The sequence below is a fragment of the Anabrus simplex genome, chromosome 2 (assembly GCF_040414725.1).
Source record: "Anabrus simplex isolate iqAnaSimp1 chromosome 2, ASM4041472v1, whole genome shotgun sequence".
NCBI lineage: Eukaryota > Metazoa > Arthropoda > Insecta > Orthoptera > Tettigoniidae > Anabrus > Anabrus simplex.
In genome coordinates this window covers 655,493,378-655,513,102 of record NC_090266.1, presented here as the reverse complement: position 1 = coordinate 655,513,102, position 19,725 = coordinate 655,493,378, and the positions used below count along the sequence as shown (strand labels likewise).

The 19,725-nt window shown below is 40.6% G+C and overlaps 1 protein-coding gene across 3 annotated transcripts in view; it reads right to left on the bottom strand.

Annotated features, from left to right (window-relative positions):
- Positions 1-19,725, bottom strand: part of SWIP (strumpellin and WASH-interacting protein) — a 412,754-nt gene that overhangs the window by 312,331 nt on the left and 80,698 nt on the right. For all 3 annotated transcript variants that reach the window (XM_067141154.2, XM_067141155.2, XM_067141156.2), the window contains one exon: positions 3,926-4,045. In XM_067141154.2, coding sequence (XP_066997255.2) covers positions 3,926-4,045 — 120 coding nt within the window. The remainder of the gene's footprint in view (positions 1-3,925; positions 4,046-19,725) is intronic.

The following is a 19,725-nucleotide window of genomic DNA, read 5'->3' as shown; positions in this document are numbered from 1 at the left end:
CAACATCGAAAACCACTGGGAAGGACAAAGTCATGTTGTCAAAGACAGAAAAGGCCTACCAATATCCAAGGATGAGTTTGATGTTGCACTCTTAAACCTCAGTGGCAATAAAGCAACCAGTACAGACAATATTCTTGCAGAACTTGTGAAACATACACAGTATATAAGGGAATGAAGCAGCTACTTTTTGAAATTGTTACAGTAAGTTATGAATGAGAAGTAATAACTAACAACCCTGGTCAGAGCAAAAATACTGCTGATTGTCATGTAGAATGAAAAGAAGGGTTGAGCAGTATCTGGATAGTCAATTTGGCTTCCGAACTGGCAAGCGCATCAGGGAGGTAATTTTATCACTAGGCTTGATTCTTGAAAGGAGAATCGAACTTAACAGGAAACCTTATGTTGCATCCATTGAACCAGAAATAGTCTTCGACATGGTAAATTGGAAGCCCCTATTTCAAACAATTAAAGTAAGGAGAGGCAGAAGACTGAAATGCCCTTTATTACCCTGTACTGTGAAGAATCCATTATTGCTTTGAAGGAGAAAGTAAAAGGAATTAACCCAATGAGCAGTACTGCTGTCTATTTACGGCAGTGCTGCGCATGGCCCACGGGAGTACTGCCGTCTATTTACATTCTCAAAGTTTGCGCCTGAACAGTACCACCGTCTATTCATGTTTCACGTTGAATGTTTGAAATTGTTTCGCGACATCGTACTGGCAGGTTTTTAGAACAAATTCAGGGGATGTTTGACATGTTCAGTGAACATTATTCCATGTTTTATCACATCTCATATATTCTGTGATGAAGTTCTGTCGAAGCATCCGTAGTTACGTTACCTAAATTCTTACGCGATTGTGCTAAACATTATGACAATACCCGGGAACTGTTTCCTATTGCCGTTTCCGTTGAGTGCATTGCACGACTATTCCTTGACAACACACATTATTTATCTTTTCCCCCATCTCTGGTTTCCGTAGAAAAACCACTCTCTGATCGTAAACAAATACACGTCGTAATGGCGGGATCGAATCGAGGATGCGAGCTTGCTCCGCAAGATATAAGTAATATTTTGACTAATGAGGCGTCTAATGATGAAACTGATATTTATGATGGTGATAGTGATTGTATTGTGTCCGATGAGAGTGAAATTGGTTATTCCTCGGAAGACGACAACACGGAAATCGAGGACGAAGTGCAGCGCTCCGCTGTCGCAAAGAAGGCTAAGATGTCAGCTGTTCAAACCAAAGGAAAAAAGTGGTGTTCTGTAGGCAGATTTTTTCCTACTCTTCCTGCTCATTTTGATCCATCAAATTCAGGAGTTAGTGATAATCCTCATTTGAATGATAATTACAATAATTCAAGACCTGAAGTGTCTATTTCCAAAGAATTTGTTGATCGTAATATAATGAACTTCATAGTGTCAGAAATGAACAAGTACTACTTATTTGTTACGGAAAATACAGAAGTGAAGGAAAAGTCGAAGTTACATAAGTGGCAAGGCATAACCTAGAGATAGAGACTATGTTTTCCTGGCAACTGCTTTGTTTTGTTTTGTTTATTGTTTGTACTGGAAAGGATACGGAAATTGACCACGATGAAAAACTTGACTGTGTGGGTCAGTACCATACCCTAAAGATAATTTGATGGGTGAAACTATTGTAAAATCAAGTCAGTGTGTTGTAAATGGTACAAACTTGATCACATGTAGGGAGTAATAATATTTTTGTCAATTTTTACTATTCCTTTCAATATTTTGAGAAAAATATCTTCTATGCCACTGATTTCAATTAAATTGAAGGTATCATTTATGTACCGTGCATGTAAATTACATAAATTTACTAACAGAGAAAAGTGAGGATTAAAATAACTTAAAATTAAGAGATCACAATTTTCAAGAAAACACTCACTCCTGGTGGCCTGGGAGTGTCACCAAAAACTCACTGATCAAAAGGTTAAAGTAAATGGGAAATGATTACACAAGTGTAAGATTTGCAGGATATATCCCTATTATTTTCGCACAAACAAAAGGACATGAACAGATTACTACAAATTTTGGAAAAAGCTTCGGGCAAATTAAAGCTCAAAATTAACACTGAAAAGAATTAAGAGAATGATGGTAAGCAAAGCAAATCAGACAGGAAGCAGCTACAAGACTTGAAAACTAAACAAAAACTAACTAAGTGAAATAAAATATGTTAACAATCTTTTTAGGTTTTTCTTGGTCTGATTGTCCATTGATTAAAACTTTGTTCTAGCTTGAAATTTATTATATGAAAATTACTGGAAACAGTCTCATTTCGATTAACTTCTAAATAGAAAATCTGGTTAAAAACCTCGTGACCTAGTTTATTGTCATGAATAAAGTTGTGCAATTATTATAGCTAAGCTGTTATTCTTAGATGTTTTATAATCTAGTACTATTTTTCAAACAATCAAAACAAGAACTTGTAAAATAGACTTTTTAAGCCTGTACAATGCAGAAACTAAGTATATATTAGAACATAATCAGGATCCTGATTATTGACTATGAGGTGCGATGTTGGCTGATGATGCCCAGCAAGAGGGCAAAACATCTCCCAATTACATGGTTATAATAAGGATTAAGTCCTAACTATAAGAACATTGCATGTATTGAACAGGTGGATTATTTGAATAAATATTTGTGATTTTTAAGACCGATATGAAATTCAATACAGATAAACAATGAGATTGATTAATTGTAACATCCAGACTATTCACCTTCTCCTTGAAAAAAAAAAAAAAAATATGACTACAACATCAAGATTCATCTGGCCTTCATTGATTATAAAAAAGCTTTTGACTCAGTGGAGATTTGGGCAATCATGAAGGCACTTCAAAAAATTCCATGATAAACTCAAGGAATATAAAGCTCCTGGAAAACATTTATGATCAATCAACAATGTTATAGCAGATGAAGACCTCATCACCAATAAAATCCAAGTTGGTAAAGGAGCTTGCCAAGGTGACAATCTCTGCAAAGCTGTTTACCCTTGCCTTGGAAGATGTATTCAAAACTCTTCATTGGGATAATAAAGGAATAAAAATCAATGGGTTATATTTGAACCACCTGCGTTTTGCCGACAACATTGCGCTCATAAGTGAAAATCTAGAAGAGCTAGAAAACATGATTCAAGAATTAAAAATCTGCATCTGCTAAGACTGGTTTGGAAATGAACATAGGTAAAACGAAAATACTAAGCCCAGACAGTCAACCACTTAAAATGGGAAGCCAATATATAGAAGCTGTCGATGAGTACATCTATCTTGGACACAAGATAAAACTTGGAAAAGACAACCAAAATGAAGAAATTCCTTGCAAAATAGGTATGAGTTGGATAGCATTCCGTAAACTAAGATTCATCCTGACCAACATGGATGTTCCAATTAACCTGAAGACCAAGGTTGATAGTACATGCATGCTGCCAGGTACTACTTACGGATTAGAAACAATGACCCTGACTAAGGCAAGTGCTCGCAAGCTTCAGTAAACTCGAGCCATGAAGCGACAGATGCTAGGGAACAGCCTTGGGGGTAAGATCCGTTCAGATGACATCAGGAGAAGAACGAATTTAACAGACACCTGGAGAGAGTAGCAAGACTAAAATGGCAATGGGTAGGATACATAGCTCGACAAGACAACAGGTGGACCTCTAGGATTCTTCACTGGTGACCATGGGAACACAAGAGAGGCATTGGAAGACCTCTCAAAAGATGGCTTGATGACAAAGTTGTTGGCTGGAACATGCTGGTTCCAAGTGGCTCAAGACCGAAGATGATGGAAGCATATGGAAGAGGCCTAAATCCGGCAGTGGTTTGAAATAGGCTAGAAAAGAAGAAAAAAGAAGAGGCCTGATTTTCGGTAAACAGACTTCGTTGTACATAAGTTTCTCATGTGACATACCTGTTCGTGAAGATACTTGCAGACCTCTTTCTCAAACCCGTCCTTCAAAGCTTGAGTAGAAGAGCCATGTCTTGATCTCTCAATTGCTAACACGCAATCCCGGAGGGCACATAACATATACTGAAACAAGAAAAAAGAACGTTCTAATCAAGTAGGTAAATTTATAATTAAGATGGACTGTATAAAATACAGAATGTTAGAAATGCAGAGCATTCAATCTAGCCTCTAATGCCAACAAGAAGCTATTTGCTGGTAGCATTAAGGTCTCCTCTTTCCTATCCTCCAACCTTGAAATCGATAGATACCCAGTGTAATAATTATTTTGGAGGCCTGAGTTTTCCCTCAATATCTTCTACATCAAGAGGTCACTAGGCTCCTATGTAACCAAGGCATATTTATTCTGATTGCAGAGCCTAAACATGCATCAAACATTCATACCCAGACATACCCAGAAAAAAATCAGTTTAACTTTTTTTCTTCAATTTGCTACAGATAGGTCATATGGTGACAATGGGATAGGAAAAGGCTGGGAAGGAAGTGGCTGTAGCCTTAATTAAGCTACAGCCCCAGCATTTGCTTAGTGTGGAAATGGGAAACCACAGAGAACCATACTTGGGCCTGCTTATAGTGGGGTTCGAACACACTATCTCCCGAATGCAAGCTCGCACAATCAAAATTTAATTCTCTGCGATATGTGCTGCAGTCTCTTGTCTGTAATGAGAATACTTTTCTTCCCCTAAATTGGGCTAACCACAAACCATCACATAGTATATCAGCAGCAGTTACTGCATGAAATAATATTCTCATACAGAAACGTGTGCTGACAAATTTTGTTAACAGCCTGGAAAAGTATTGCACGTTCAACTATGAGCACCTTAATAACATCAACGAAAGTTAAACAGAACGTTAGCATCTTAAATGGTTCGCATCCTATTTGAGGTGGACATCTTAGTTGAATAACCCTGTATAATTTGTTACTAACTGTAGACAGGATATTCACCAACCTGGATACCTCACAACTGTTGTCGACAGGGTAGCTTCTTGTGATGTAGACTGAACTGGAGGTGTTCCCTGTTATGACGTACTTTACTTCTTTTGAACAAACAACACAGCGAAATGTGCAATGTGGCATCTCTTCAAAATAATCCCATGTCGATGACTTACGCTGCGTTTCAGACATCGTCTTAAAGTTGCTGCATACAATTAGAGAATTGCACATTGCACCGTCATATACCGAAGTACCTAATTATGATTAGAATATGCTATAACATTGTAAGGAATTATTTCCTTCATCATCATAATGTCTGTAAACACAAGCATGGGTCAAAGAGATATGAATATGGGGTCTGATAAATTATGAGTGATAACTATGTACACCTACAGTAGCCATCAGTTTCTGTGTTTAGCCTACTCATTCGTGTACTTATCACAACATACAAAGCCAGAATATGTATCCTTCACAATTATGTTATACTGACAAGGAGAGGCCAGACCCTGCATCCAACCGATTCCAATGAGATTCAATGTACCTGTTGGGGGAACTCCACAATAACTCGTGTATAAGGGTCAATACACTTTATTTTTTTTAATTGAGGTCGAATGTCATGACGCAGGATCTGCTACCTGCAGGCCTACAACACTCTGCTCACCAAACAACGCAGAGACAAAGCTCTCAAGATCTCTCTACATTTCTCATGAGAAAGAGGTGCTTGTGCTAGTCTCGAGAAGTCTTAAGACCCTGTCTCAGACTGCCCATCACTAATGTGTGTGTGTGTGTGTCGCACGTGCGCACGCAGCCGAGAGATGCAAAACAAATCCATACATTTCAATAGTGGCGTTCATGCTGGCTTTCACTCATCTCTCTTCGCTCCTCTCTCAAGAATCAAATCGGTTTGAATTTGGAGCGATGTGCTTCGTGAGTGCTGTTCTGTTACTGGTTGGCTCAAGGACATAGCTGCCTACTCATACTGTTATCAGCCTTTGTTCATTGAAGGTAAAATATCAACATTAAATTAGAAGGATAGTTTAATCTTTCGATAACTACATCGAAATGGAGAATATTATGTTTCAACTGCTTACGTTATTGCAATGACCAGTTTTTCTTCAATGGAAATATAGGGTTGACACGATAGTTGCTGTACTTCCATGGTTTCATATTTGCCTTAAATTCCTTTTAGCAAATAAGAACAACGCCCATGGTATCCCCTGTCTGTTGTAAGAGGTGACTAAAAGGTGCCCCAGGGGCTCTTAACTTGGGAGCATGCCTTGGCGACCATGGGGCCCTCAGTTGAGTCCTGGCATTGCTTCCACTTACTTGTGCCAGGTTTCTTACTTTCATCTATCCTATCTGAAGTCCATCTGTCAACTCTTGTTCTTTTTCGACCCTGATGGTATTAGAGCATTCGAGGCCAAAGAAGTCTTTCATTTTTACGCCCTTCGTGGCCCCTTCTTTGGCAGATGCCTTCATTTTTCGAGTGTCGGATCCCTTCCATTTTTCGCTCTGTTTAGTGTTATATAGAGCATGGTTGCCTAGTTGTATTTTCACTTAAAATATAATAATAATAATAATAATAATAATCACCACCACCACCACCACCACCACCACCACCACCACCACATTTTAGCAAATACTGAAACGTCTGTATTCTTTTTCTACCACTTTTTATCACGCCTTGTAGGGTGATGGGTGCCAACTGTGCTGCACATGTGGATTTGACCGAGTTTTATGGCCGGATGTCCTTCCCGACGCCAACCCTATATGGAGGGATGTAATGACTTTTGTGTGTTTCTGTGCTGGTTGGTAGTGTGGTATGTTGTCTAAATGTGAAGAGGAGTGTTGTAACAACACAAACAACCAGTCCCCGAGCCAGAAGAATTAGACGCGATTAAAATCCCCAATCCGGTCGGGAATAAAACCCGGGACCCTCTGAACTAAAGGCCTCAACGTTGGCCATTAAGCCGAGGAGTCTAACATTGAAATATCTGCAATGACAGTCTTGAATAGTTGTGGAATTTCTGTGGGTGCTTCTTCACTTCCTGGTGTAAATGATGGAATTCACCAAATTTCTGCCTTCTCTTATTAAATGGATGTAGGCTGTATCTTCTGTCAGAACTTGAAATCAAGTACAATTTGCTTGGTACTGTAAGTTTATCATCACTAATACTACTGTATTTAACCAATATGTACATAGATAACTATGAACATTTGTATAAAAACAAAATTAAATTTAAGGAACACAATGTGATCTTCTCGTGAATGCTGCATACTGATAACTGGATGGAAAAAGTTTCCTCTTTAATGAAGAAATAGCAAGGGCCTCCCACTCGGTATGTGTGCCTCTGAATGATGAGTGTGAGTGAAGAGCACTAAGTGAGGAGTAATCCACTTGGCATGTTTGTATCCGAAGAGCTCTAGTATGTGTGGAACAAGTGATAGTGTGTGAAAATATGAGACTAATGTAGTTAGAAAATTTATGTATCATAATTAAATGTAACACGTTCAATGCTGAGGGACCGGATCTGGCCCCTAGTGCACTTCCCGCCAGTGTGGGTGACCCGGATCTGGCCTGCATTGCCATGCCATTTCTGATTAGTCAGTGTGAGCTCAGCTATTGACAAAGATAGATTGTATGATGTAACAGTAGTAGTGTGATATATTTTTGCTCGTTTGTTGCTCACATCTTTTGGCGATTTTTTACGACTGTGGCAGTAGTAGGCCTATATGTTATAACTTTGAATTATATTTAAATTGTTTTTATCATGAGTGTATGATGGCTCATTGTCGTGTTGATGTGTCCAATAGAGATGATGAGTTTACAAGTGAAGGAAGTGATGATTCTGAAATGGAAAGATTGGAAAGAGAACGAACCTGAACTCAACCCTACCTGGTCAAAACGAACATTCGGCTTGAAGAATATACCATTTAGGAAAGAAAACAAACTGCTAGTGCCGATACCAGGAGAAAACAAGCCAACTGACTGGTTTCTACCGTTGCTTGATCACATTTTTTTGGATTTGTTTGTTATGAGACAAATAATTATGCATTAGAGTTGTTTTGTGGTCCAGGCACAAAGGAGAAATCGCACATTACTACATGGAAGGATGTCGATGTCAATGAACTAAAGACATTTTTGGGTTTGCTGATTCATACAGGAACATTGCGAATGATCAGACTCCAACATTATTGGAAAACTCGCAGGCTTTTCAATGTTCCTGCATTTTGACAGTACATGAGCTGGGATCGTTTTCTACTTATATTACGATGCCTACACTTTTCCCCGGCTATACCTATCAATGATGCCAAACCCCAGTCATTAGACAGGCTGGAAAAGGTGAGACAGATTATTGACATTTACAACAATAAAGTGTCTAGCATTTACCCTTCACAGGAATTGTCCATTGATGAAGCTATGGTACTTTGGCGGGGTCGCTTGATTTTCAAGCAGTATATAAAAGGGAAACAGCATAAGTATGGCATAAAACATTATGCTCTAAATGGACCTCATGGCCTCACTTTCAAATTTATTGTGTATGCCAGAGCCAACGACCAGTTGTCTGCGAAAGGACACACTACAAAAGTGGATATGCATCTTTTGGAGCAACTTATGAATAATGGCCATTCCGTGTTCATGGACAATTATTATAATAGTTTTGCCCTAGCGTCTAAGCTATTGTCAAAAAACACATACAGTACAGGAACACTCCAAGCTGACCGGCAGCACAACCCTCCAACTGTGAAGACTGCAATACTGCCTAAAAGGTGGAACCATCACTTAGTACACTGAGGGAATTATGGTGGGCAAATGGAGGGACAAGCGAGTGGTACAATACATTCCCTCGCAAATTGAGGACACAATGGTCACTGTCACAAATAAAAGGGGCCAAGAGAAAGGAAAACCTTTGCCAATAGTGCAATATAATGCATACATGAAACAGACTGATTGGTGTGAAAACCCTTCGCTGATATAAAAAGATTTTGTCCACATCATTCAACTGATGATCATCAATGCTTGCCACTTATACAACATACACAATACCAGGCCTGGAAATCCAAAAACGGTTTTATACGACTTTCGCCTACAAATAGTGGAATCACTTCTGCCACCCTGTCAAGCAGAGCTAGTCCGCAGTCCTCTACGAAACAACAACTTGCATCGGTTGGTGAAAAATGATGAGTGAGACTCCAAAGCAGGAACCAAACAGAAAAATGCAGGGTCTGCTCTAAAGCAGTAAGTAAAATACCATCAACATTTATCTGTTCTGGCTGTCCGGATTTGCCCAGTTAGTTGCTTAGACAAGTACCACAAAGACATGTAAGTGGACCAAACAGTGGAAAGTGGGCGGAGCTGTAAATTATTGTACACGGCGAAAAAACATTAATAAAGCTAAATGTGGTTTTTACAGTTTTCCAATTTATAACATGTCATACAGTAATTATCGTAATCTTTCTTTACAACATAAGATTTTCAACAAAATAGCGATCAGTGGTGTAGCGCACGGTGCCGAATCCGATCCACAGACTTAGACATCTTCGGAAATTTTAATTTAGGCATGTTTCATCTTTATAGGCACGTTTCGATTTTTGACAACATGTGGTAAATTTTATATCATTTTTTCATTTTCAGTTTTTGGGGATGGGAATGTATAATTTACATAGCAGCGAATGTGTTAAAAGGGGGGCACGATTAGCTCAGTGGCTAAGATGCTGGCTTCCCACCCAGAAAGCTCAGGTGCGAATCCTGGCTGATCCTGGATTGAGATTCTCATATCAAAAATCACATGACATCAGAAAGGGCATCCAGCCTTAAAAACCCAGCAAAAACCAAAGTGAACCTTGGTGGCTCCAGCAATTGCAAAACTAACTTGGATAAGCTGAAGAAAGAATAAATGTAAAACATGGTTTTTACCAATTTGAAATAAAAACAGGTAGTACAAATTGCAGTCTTAATTTTTATCAGGCACTGCAAAGATTAGTTAAATTTTTATTATTAGGATTTTTACATTTTTTTTGCATTTCTTTGAGTTATTGTAACAGTCAATATTTTCAAATCAGTACAATGTAGGTAGTTCTTTATGCATCTTTTCTCATTTTAGTCTTAAACAGTATTGTTATTTTGTAGTTCTCAGTATTTTTTTTTTTTTTTTTTTGCTAGGGGCTTTACGTCGCACCGACACGGATAGGTCTTATGGCGACGATGGGATGGGAAAGGGCTAGGAGTTGGAAGGAAGCGGCCGTGGCCTTAATTAAGGTACAACCCCAGCATTTGCCTGGTGTGAAAATGGGAAACCACGGAAAACCATCTTCAGGGCTGCCGATAGTGGGATTCTCAGTATTTTAAATTTGAATCACCTTTATAGCATTAATATGTAAAAATAGGATTGTGGTTATAAGTAATAGAGGGCCAGGAGCCCTAATTCTGCAATGGTCAATCAATCAATCAATCAATCAATCAATCAGTAATCCATGTGTTTATACATCTGCATCATAGATAACACTACTTGTTTCTCAGATTCGGTTTTCGATTCTTCAAGATTCCAGTCGCTACCAATCAATAGTTTTCAGCAATATCAATGGATCAATGGATAGCAAGAAAAAGGGAATAACAGTGGTGAGTGGAAAACAACTTTAAGTGTGTTCAACTACTTAAAAGAAAAGAACCAAGGATGTAGTCAATGGTACATTGTTAGCGTGCTTTGTAAAGCAACTGGTGTCAGTAGGCATTCATTCCTTAGGTTAAGAAAAATAAGAAAGGGTCAGTAACCACACCACAGTAAAGACGACAAACTAGGCTAAATACAAAACTAGTAGGAAAGTGAAATATAATAATTTTGTATGTTGTGCCATACGGCACAATTTAGTGTATTTCTATTCTAAAATCTCCCTGTTAGAATTCAGCCTGAAATGAAGGAAGTCAATGACAAAGACTCGTCAAATTTTAAATATTCAATTTTTTATTGTTTGGTGACCTAAATGGACGATCGAATCGTGCAGGTGACATGGTGGTTAAAGTTTCGGGATAATAAATCAGAAAGGAAGAGAGATCGTCCAATTTGCCAAAACTCGTGATTTGGTCATTTGAATACAGGTTTCAAGAAACAACCTCGACACCTGATGACCTACATCAGTGGTGGAAACTACAATCAGACTGATTACCACCTGTTCTTGTGAGAGGTCAAAGGCTAGTTGCTTTACGTCGCACCGACACAGATACGTCGTATGGCGACGGTAGGACAGGGAAGGGTTAGGAGTGGGAAGGAAGCGGCCGTGGCCTTAATTAAGGTACAGCCCCAGCATTTGCCTGGTGTGAAAATGGGAAACCACGGAAAACCATTTTCAGGGCTGCCGACAGTGGGGTTCTAACCTACTATCTCCCGAATACTGGACACCGACCGCACTTAAGCGACTGCAGCTATCGAGCTCGGTAGAGGTCAAAGGCACCTTGAAGGATTGCAAAGTCGTACTGGGGAAACCAGCTGCAACACAACATCCATTCAGGTGGACTGAAATCCACATGAAACACCATGGAAAGCAATAGGGAGGGTCTATCAGACTGTGGAGAAGATCGAATGGTTTAAGATGAGAAATCCATAAAGTGAATGTGATGGAGTACTGTATTGAGGTTGCCGAGGAATTTACTGTACATCATCTATGGGATACATTCAAGGCCTACTGTGTATTTAGGAGTTTCCAAGGGCCACCTACACATTAGAAAAGAAGCCGGATTCTGGAACAACACTGCAGGAAACTGTTCAAGAGAAGAAACAGGCATTCCAGTAATAGACACTGTGTGTGACCGAAGTTTGACAGAGGAGAACAGGATGAAAAACAAGTATCGCCTAAAGAAGGCAGAAGCAAAAGCAGCGGTGCAAGAGAAGACAGTAGCGTGCAAGTCTCTATATGATTTGGAAACTTCAGATCGCAGATCAAAGACACATCATCATTGAGGACAACCCGGCACAAAAATCCGAATGAGAAAATAATATGAGAGAAAGAGAGAGAATAGGACATTGAGGGCATTGGGATCCTTTTCTGTTTGTCCCGTGTTCCCATTCTTTTACCTCCTGTATTTATCTTTGTCTTATGTTTCTTCCCTTTTCCTGTACTCATCTGGCATTCTTCTTATCCTACATTTGCCCCATATCAACAATGTAGATCTGTCATGATGGCCCCCTCAACGAGTGTTCCTTTCCTGTAATATTTACATACGGTAGGGGAACATAGCTAGCCAATTGTCTGATGCATAATGACACGTTACAACAGGGTGTATACTAAGTTACTGATCATGAGAAGTTAGGTCCAGGGGATACCAAAATGTCCTGGCTCATAATACTTAACTGGTCCAAAACATCACGAGTACATAGTAAAGAGCCTTGTCGGGGATAGGGATGAGCATGCCTGATAGCAATACATTGATTTTAAGAGAGTTATTGATGGACTTGAACCATTTACCGTATTTACTCGCGTATTAGACCCCGTTTTTCCCCCACTTTTACAGCCAAAAAAAGTAAAGAGGGTCCAATATGCGATAACCTCAAATTTTATGCAGTGAACACATGACTTCTAAGCTACAAAGAGCTATAAATTGTACATGTAAATATTCTACACTATTCTTTAACAAACCTATGAATATATTTGAGTTATATTGGCTATTTTCATTGGAAGGCAGTATTTCCAAACGTAAAGTCAATAAATGGTGAACACATAAATATAATCTGTTTTAGTTACTCATATCACGTCATTCGTTTCATCTCATTAATTCCTCTGATGAGGTCGACGTCAGGAAGGGCATGTGGTTGTAAAAACTCACTACGAAGATTCATCTTTCTTCATACTCGACCCTGTAGAGAAAAGGGATAATGGTATCGTATTATGCAATATTGATACAAAATAACTCAATGGCCAGTCATTCGTTTCTGTCAGTTGAGTAGGCCTACCACACAGTAAACTTGATCGCTGCTTTCATTTTAATTGTCTTGCGCTGCTAACTTCCCTGCTACTGGAGTGTCGTCATTCCAAGTGACATCATTTTCACTGCTATCTCGTCAGCCATGCAGTGCAATAGAGACAGAGAGCATTCGAGGTCCCGTCTTTTTGAAACTTTTAAAAATAGTTTCCTACCCGACTGAGTCCAAACTGTGTGAAGCTATTCCCAAATGGTTTCTGGAGATGGTCTCTGATATTGCCAGCTGGCGTTTGTGTAGCAGAAGCCACTCCTTCTGAATAAAGCCGTGTCATTGAAAGTGTGCCAAGCCACCAGTTGATAACTAGCACATGTTACGAGATGTATTACCGAATTTAATACATAGTGACTGGAAGCTTTCTTTTGATAACTGCGGCTACCCTTATTTTTAAGTACAGTAGAAGTCCGTTATAGCGAGAATCCACAACAGCGAAGAATTTACTCGCTATAACGGATTGTCGTTATATCCGATTTTTGTATAAAAGTGGGAAAACCCACCATGCACATTAAAATCGATATAAAACGGCAATCAGTTTGTTCAAAACTTGCGTTTCCGCAAATGATATCCACACTACAGCTTACTTGTTTGTTATTTTTCGATATCCGATACTACGTGAAAGTGTATGTTTAATTTCATTCTGGAAAAAATATAGTAGGCTACCATACTTCTCCAAATCCAAGATGAACCCCACCTTTTTCTTCAAAAAATTTAAATCAGGCTCAAAAAGTACTTTGTAAAATTATGTGAATGCCTTTGTTGTACAGTAGGCCTACGCATTTTAAGACTATTTTTAGACGCCGAACATTAACTTTCGTCATGCCTTTTTTTTTTTTTTTTTTTTTTTTTGGTGGCTGCAAAATTATTATTTATTTCCACAGGTTTAAGGACCATTAACTTAAAATTGGCATCATAATACCGAAGCGGACCTGTTGAAAATTTGCCGGCAATACCTATTCCATGCGTCTACAATATGAAGATCCATCAGAAAGTTATTATTGCTGTCTATAAACCTGTTACTTTTACTCAGCGTCAGATATAACCGGCTACCGCTACACTCACATCTTGCTTCCCGGGTTTAGCCAAATTCAGCGGCTAGTGATGTATAGGCCTAATCGCGGACGTTGAGAGTTTATTGCGCCACAGTATAGCCATTCTGTCCTTGCGTTTTTCGTGCACATACCTCACAATTTCATATTCGACTTCTTTAAAGCGTCCTTGTTGCGGACCACTGAAGGTATTTTTTTTGTACATTAAGCTACGCATTTTTTAGCTCTTTGTCTTCACGCTAACGCCAAATATTAGCTTCTGTTAGGCCTATGCCATATTTTCTTGCGGCTGCACAATTATTCTAAATTTCCGAGTGTTTAATAACCATTACCAGTAACTTAAAATTGGCGTCATAATATCGACTAGAACAAGTTGAAAATTTGCCAGCAATACCTTTTCCACGTATCTTTACAATACGACTATCCATCACGAAAATATTCCTGCTGTCTATAAAACTTAAGTTTACTAAGCGTCAAGTACAATAGACGCGTTATAACTTTGTCACTGGGTAGCCATGGCCTTTCTAAGAATTCGAAGGCTCACATGTTTTGATGCCACTCTGCAGATTTGAGAAACATTTTTGTAGAAGCTAATAGAACGTCATACTCTCTTAACCATTTCCTGAGATCCAGTGACATTACACACAGGCACTGTACAACCGGTTATCACGGCTAGCGATGTAGGCTATAGTAAAGAGGCGGTCGTTTATTGTCAACGAGTTTTGCGCGCTTGTGAAAAGCAGCAGCGTGGTTAGCGCGGTAGTTGCCAGTGGTATCCATTTACTTACTGTTAGGCCGCGAATGCAAGACAACCCTCGAGTTTTCGCATGAGATTCTGAGAAAAAAAATGTCTTGGATTCGGAGAAATACGGTATCACTCCAGAGGTTTCTGTGGCAAACACTTCAGTTTGCTTCTTCAAACGGCGTCACCTAACCTAACCGTATATGTATCATGAAAACATATTTGAAACACATGTAGAGAAATGATAACCTACTCGCGAAAAATTTACATGTAAGTTACTGTAAATAGCCTTTCCGAAATTTAACTAGACGCAAGAAGATATGAAATATCCTCTGAAATCAGTGATGTACTCTGCCATATCTTGAGGTGTATCACATTCTTTCTTAATTTCCGTATATAACATTAAAATCAAGATATCGTTTACATCAGTCTTTATTTTTAACGAGTTAACCCTCGACTGGTGTTGTGGGGTCTTTAAAGATACAAGTTACTTTGTACAACCCTGGCGCTCCCACCGTATTCCGTTCTGGCTATCGCCGTTCACTGTACCTATTACTTAGTGTAAGGTCAACTGCTATCTGGAGTTTGTAGCGTTCAGTAAATATTGGTTTTCTCAGAAACTTGATTTAAATACCGTATTTCACGGCATAATCGTCGCCACCGCGTAATCGTCGCATCCTTTATTTTCAATACAAAAATCGGACTTTAAACCTTTAATTACATAATCGTCGCACGTCCAAATTTTGTTCACTAATCTGGTTAAAAGGTAAATGGAACTGCAACGTAAGTTGCACATGAATGCGCAATTTAAATACGTGTATGGTTTATGGGCAATTTGGCAACACAGTCACGTTTGCGACATGTTGCACAACGTATAAATAAATAATACCGGTATATGTACGATGCATGGCTTACCGGTAGACTATCGGCAGTTTGACAACGTGGTCGCGAGACAGTGTACTATTTATTCACCACCTACATATTATGCTTACCGGTAGGCTATCGGCAGTTTGACAACGTGGTCGCGAGACAGTGTACTATTTATTCACCACCTACATATTATGCTTACCGGTAGGCTATCGGCAGTTTGACAACGTGGTCGCGAGACAGTGTACTATTTATTCACCACCTACATATTATGAGTTCCCATTTGAAATACGTAAGGCTGTAAGTTATCGCTTATCGGCAACGTCGCCAGGAAATACCGGCTAGGTAGGTTGAATGGACCTCGAACCAGCCCTCAGATATAGGTAAAATTCCCTGACCCGGGCGTGAATTGAACCCGAGGCCTCCGTGTAAGAGGCAAGCACGCTACCCCTACACCATGGGGCCGGCTCCTGTGTTATTGCGCACGAAGTGAAATCCAAGACGATAACGCAGATTTCCACGGAATTATTCAGCCGAATTATTTACGATGTCTCAGTTGTCATCGCTAGACTCTTATCTTACTACTACGTCATAAGTGTCCGGGCATGGGATGAAAACTTTTATCCAAGCAGTCAAGATAATTATTATCCAATGCTATTAAAGTTTTATTTTATAAACTCGTCAGTAATGTAATGTAAAATCATCAATAACTGGGAAGAAATATTAACCTAATTACCGTATGTTTAAAAGAAATTGAAAAAAATGAATGTTTGTTACTGACGTCTCAGAATACAGTCAACTACACAGTAGATCTACACCGCGCTAGCTAGAGCTCCGGTTTGCGAGCTTTGCGCAAGCGCAGTAGTGTGTCGCAACCAACGAGCTAAACTGATAAATTGTTGCATGCTTCCTTGCTGCCTAACAGTATTGGCTGCTCTGGAATGGACAGATCACAGATGCATTTATTTGTTTCAGATTTACGTGATTACTGTAGACATGTGTGCGTGAGAATTTAAGTTTTTTATTTGTGTTTTGGGTGTTTGCAGAAATAATTTGTTTTAATAGTGAACAATTACGGAAAGTCATTTATATCGCAAAACATTAACGTGTGAAGCATTTATAAGCGATTATGGGTAAATATGGAAACTATTCTGCGGGCTTCAAGCTAAGCGTAATTGCCTTCGCTGAACAGCACGGGAACAGAGCTGCAGAAAGAAAATTTTCTGTGAGTGAAAAGTTGGTGCGTGACTGGCGGAAAGTAAAAAACAAGTTAAAAAGCACAAACCCTTCTAGACGCGCGTTTAGAGGTCCTAAAACAGGGAAGTTTCCTATAATTGACGAAGAAGTGTTTAGGTACGTCAGTGAAATACGTAACAATGGCTGCAGTGTATCATATGAAATGTTACAAATTAAGGGACAGGAGGTAGCGCGCAAACACAACATACCGGTAACTCAGTTTAAGGCGACTCGTGGGTGGATTAAGGGGTTCATGCGACGACACAATCTGTCAGTGCGAAGGAGAACAACACTAAGCCAAAAGTTGCCTGCTGATTACACGGACAAGATTGTAAATTTTCACCGATTTGTCATACGTTTGCGCAAGGGAACTTCGTACTTGCTTTCTCAAATCGGTAATGCCGATCAGACTCCAATCTTTTTTGATATGCCTCGCAACAGCACTATTGCGCTAAAAGGATCACGGAGTGTATTAATGAAAACCAGCGGTAGTGAGAAGTTGCGATGCACGGCAATGCTAGCCATTACAGCTGACGGGAGAAAGTTGCCGCCTTACATCATACACGACAGATAGTCATTCCTGGTGGCCTAACATCTGCTTTGCAGCCACTAGACGTATGTGTTAATAAACCCTTTAAAGACCACTTACGTCGATTTTACAACGAGTGGATGATGAGCGGCGATCAGCAATTGACGCCCGCCGGAAATATCAGGCGTCCACCCTTGGACTTGTTATGCTCGTGGGTGAAGAAGAGTTGGGATCTTATACCACCTGAACTAGTCTCCAAGAGCTTCAAAAGGACTGGGATTTCGAATGCACTAGACGGTTCCGAAGATGACGCAGTGTGGCAGGAAGACGAAGAATCTGATACTGGTATTAACAGAAGCGAGGACGGCGCATCAGATAGCGAAACCTGCGATAGCGACACCGAAGATTTGGAATAAATTGCGTACCGGTAAGTCCGCATTTCACAACAAAGCGATAATTTTTTGCAAGTGTAATATTTTAACTTTAATACTCAAATTAATGACAAATTAACTTAATACACTGACTGACAGAGCAAATGCAACACCAAGAAGGAGTGGTCAGAACTTTATGCCAATTGCAGGGTAGACTGACGTCACTGAGGTATGCTCATGATGTGAAATGCGCCGCTGTGCTGCGCACGTAGCGAACGATAAATGGGACACGGCGTTGGCGAATGGCCCACTTCGTACCGTGATTTCTCAGCCGACAGTCATTGTAGAACGTGTTGTCGTGTGCCACAGGACACGTGTATAGCTAAGAATGCCAGGCCGCCGTCAACGGAGGCATTTCCAGCAGACAGACGACTTTACGAGGGGTATGGTGATCGGGCTGAGAAGGGCAGGTTGGTCGCTTCGTCAAATCGCAGCCGATACCCATAGGGATGTGTCCACGGTGCAGCGCCTGTGGCGAAGATGGTTGGCGCAGGGACATGTGGCACGTGCGAGGGGTCCAGGCGCAGCCCGAGTGACGTCAGCACGCGAGGATCGGCGCATCCGCCGCCAAGCGGTGGCAGCCCCGCACGCCACGTCAACCGCCATTCCTCAGCATGTGCAAGACACCCTGGCTGTTCCAATATCGACCAGAACAATTTCCCGTCGATTGGTTGAAGGAGGCCTGCACTCCCGGCGTCCGCTCAGAAGACTACCATTGACTCCACAGCATAGACGTGCACGCCTGGCATGGTGCCGGGCTAGAGCGACTTGGATGAGGGAATGGCGGAACGTCGTGTTCTCCGATGAGTCACGCTTCTGTTCTGTCAGTGATAGTCACCGCAGACGAGTGTGGCGTCGGCGTGGAGAAAGGTCAAATCCGGCAGTAACTGTGGAGCGCCCAACCGCTAGACAACGCGGCATCATGGTTTGGGGCGCTATTGCGTATGATTCCACGTCACCTCTAGTGCGTATTCAAGGCAAGTTAAATGCCCACCGCTACGTGCAGCATGTGCTGCGGCCGGTGGCACTCCCGTACCTTCAGGGGCTACCCAATGCTCTGTTTCAGCAGGATAATGCCCGCCCACACACTGCTCGCATCTCCCAACAGGCTCTACGAGGTGTACAGATGCTTCCGTGGCCAGCGTACTCTCCGGATCTCTCACCAATCGAACACGTGTGGGATCTCATTGGACGCCGTTTGCAAACTCTGCCCCAGCCTCGTACGGACGACCAACTGTGGCAAATGGTTGAGAGAGAATGGAGAACCATCCCTCAGGACACCATCCGCACTCTTATTGACTCTCTACCTCGACGTGTTTCTGCGTGCATCGCCGCTCGCGGCGGTCCTACATCCTACTGAGTCGATGCCGTGCGCATTGTGTAACCTGCATATCGGTTTGAAATAAACATCAATTATTCTTCCGTGCCGACTCTGTTTTTTCCCCAACTTTCATCCCTTTCGAACCACTCCTCCTTGGTGTTGCATTTGCTCTGTCAGTCAGTGTACGTTCATTTTTATTTTCAGGTTGGAAAAACGTTCGCCGAATTGTTGCGAAAAATTATGAATTTTGTTTTAGACTATTTTAATTATTTTGATGTATAAACGCGAGTATTGCGTGCATCTTAAATTTGTATCAAATACAATTTAGTTATAAATACATTTTTTGAGTAATACAAATACTCGTATTAAATATTCATCGTATAATGGTCGCACCCTACAATTTTTTTCGAAAATTTTGGTAAAAAAGTGCGACGATTATGCCGTAAAATACGGTATTGTGTGGTGCCATTTAGGACCCCACAACGGCGTTTGAGTTACGAAGTTTGTCGTGACTTAAAATTTTGTAAGTGTTCATACTTCATTCGAAGTGCGTGTTTGTTACTTTATCTTTGTGTAAGCCTTACTGTGGCTTCTATATCTCGCCCTGGCATGTCAATGTGTGATCCTAGAATCGCAGTGTTTAGAGGAAGTGACGACAGCGATCTCT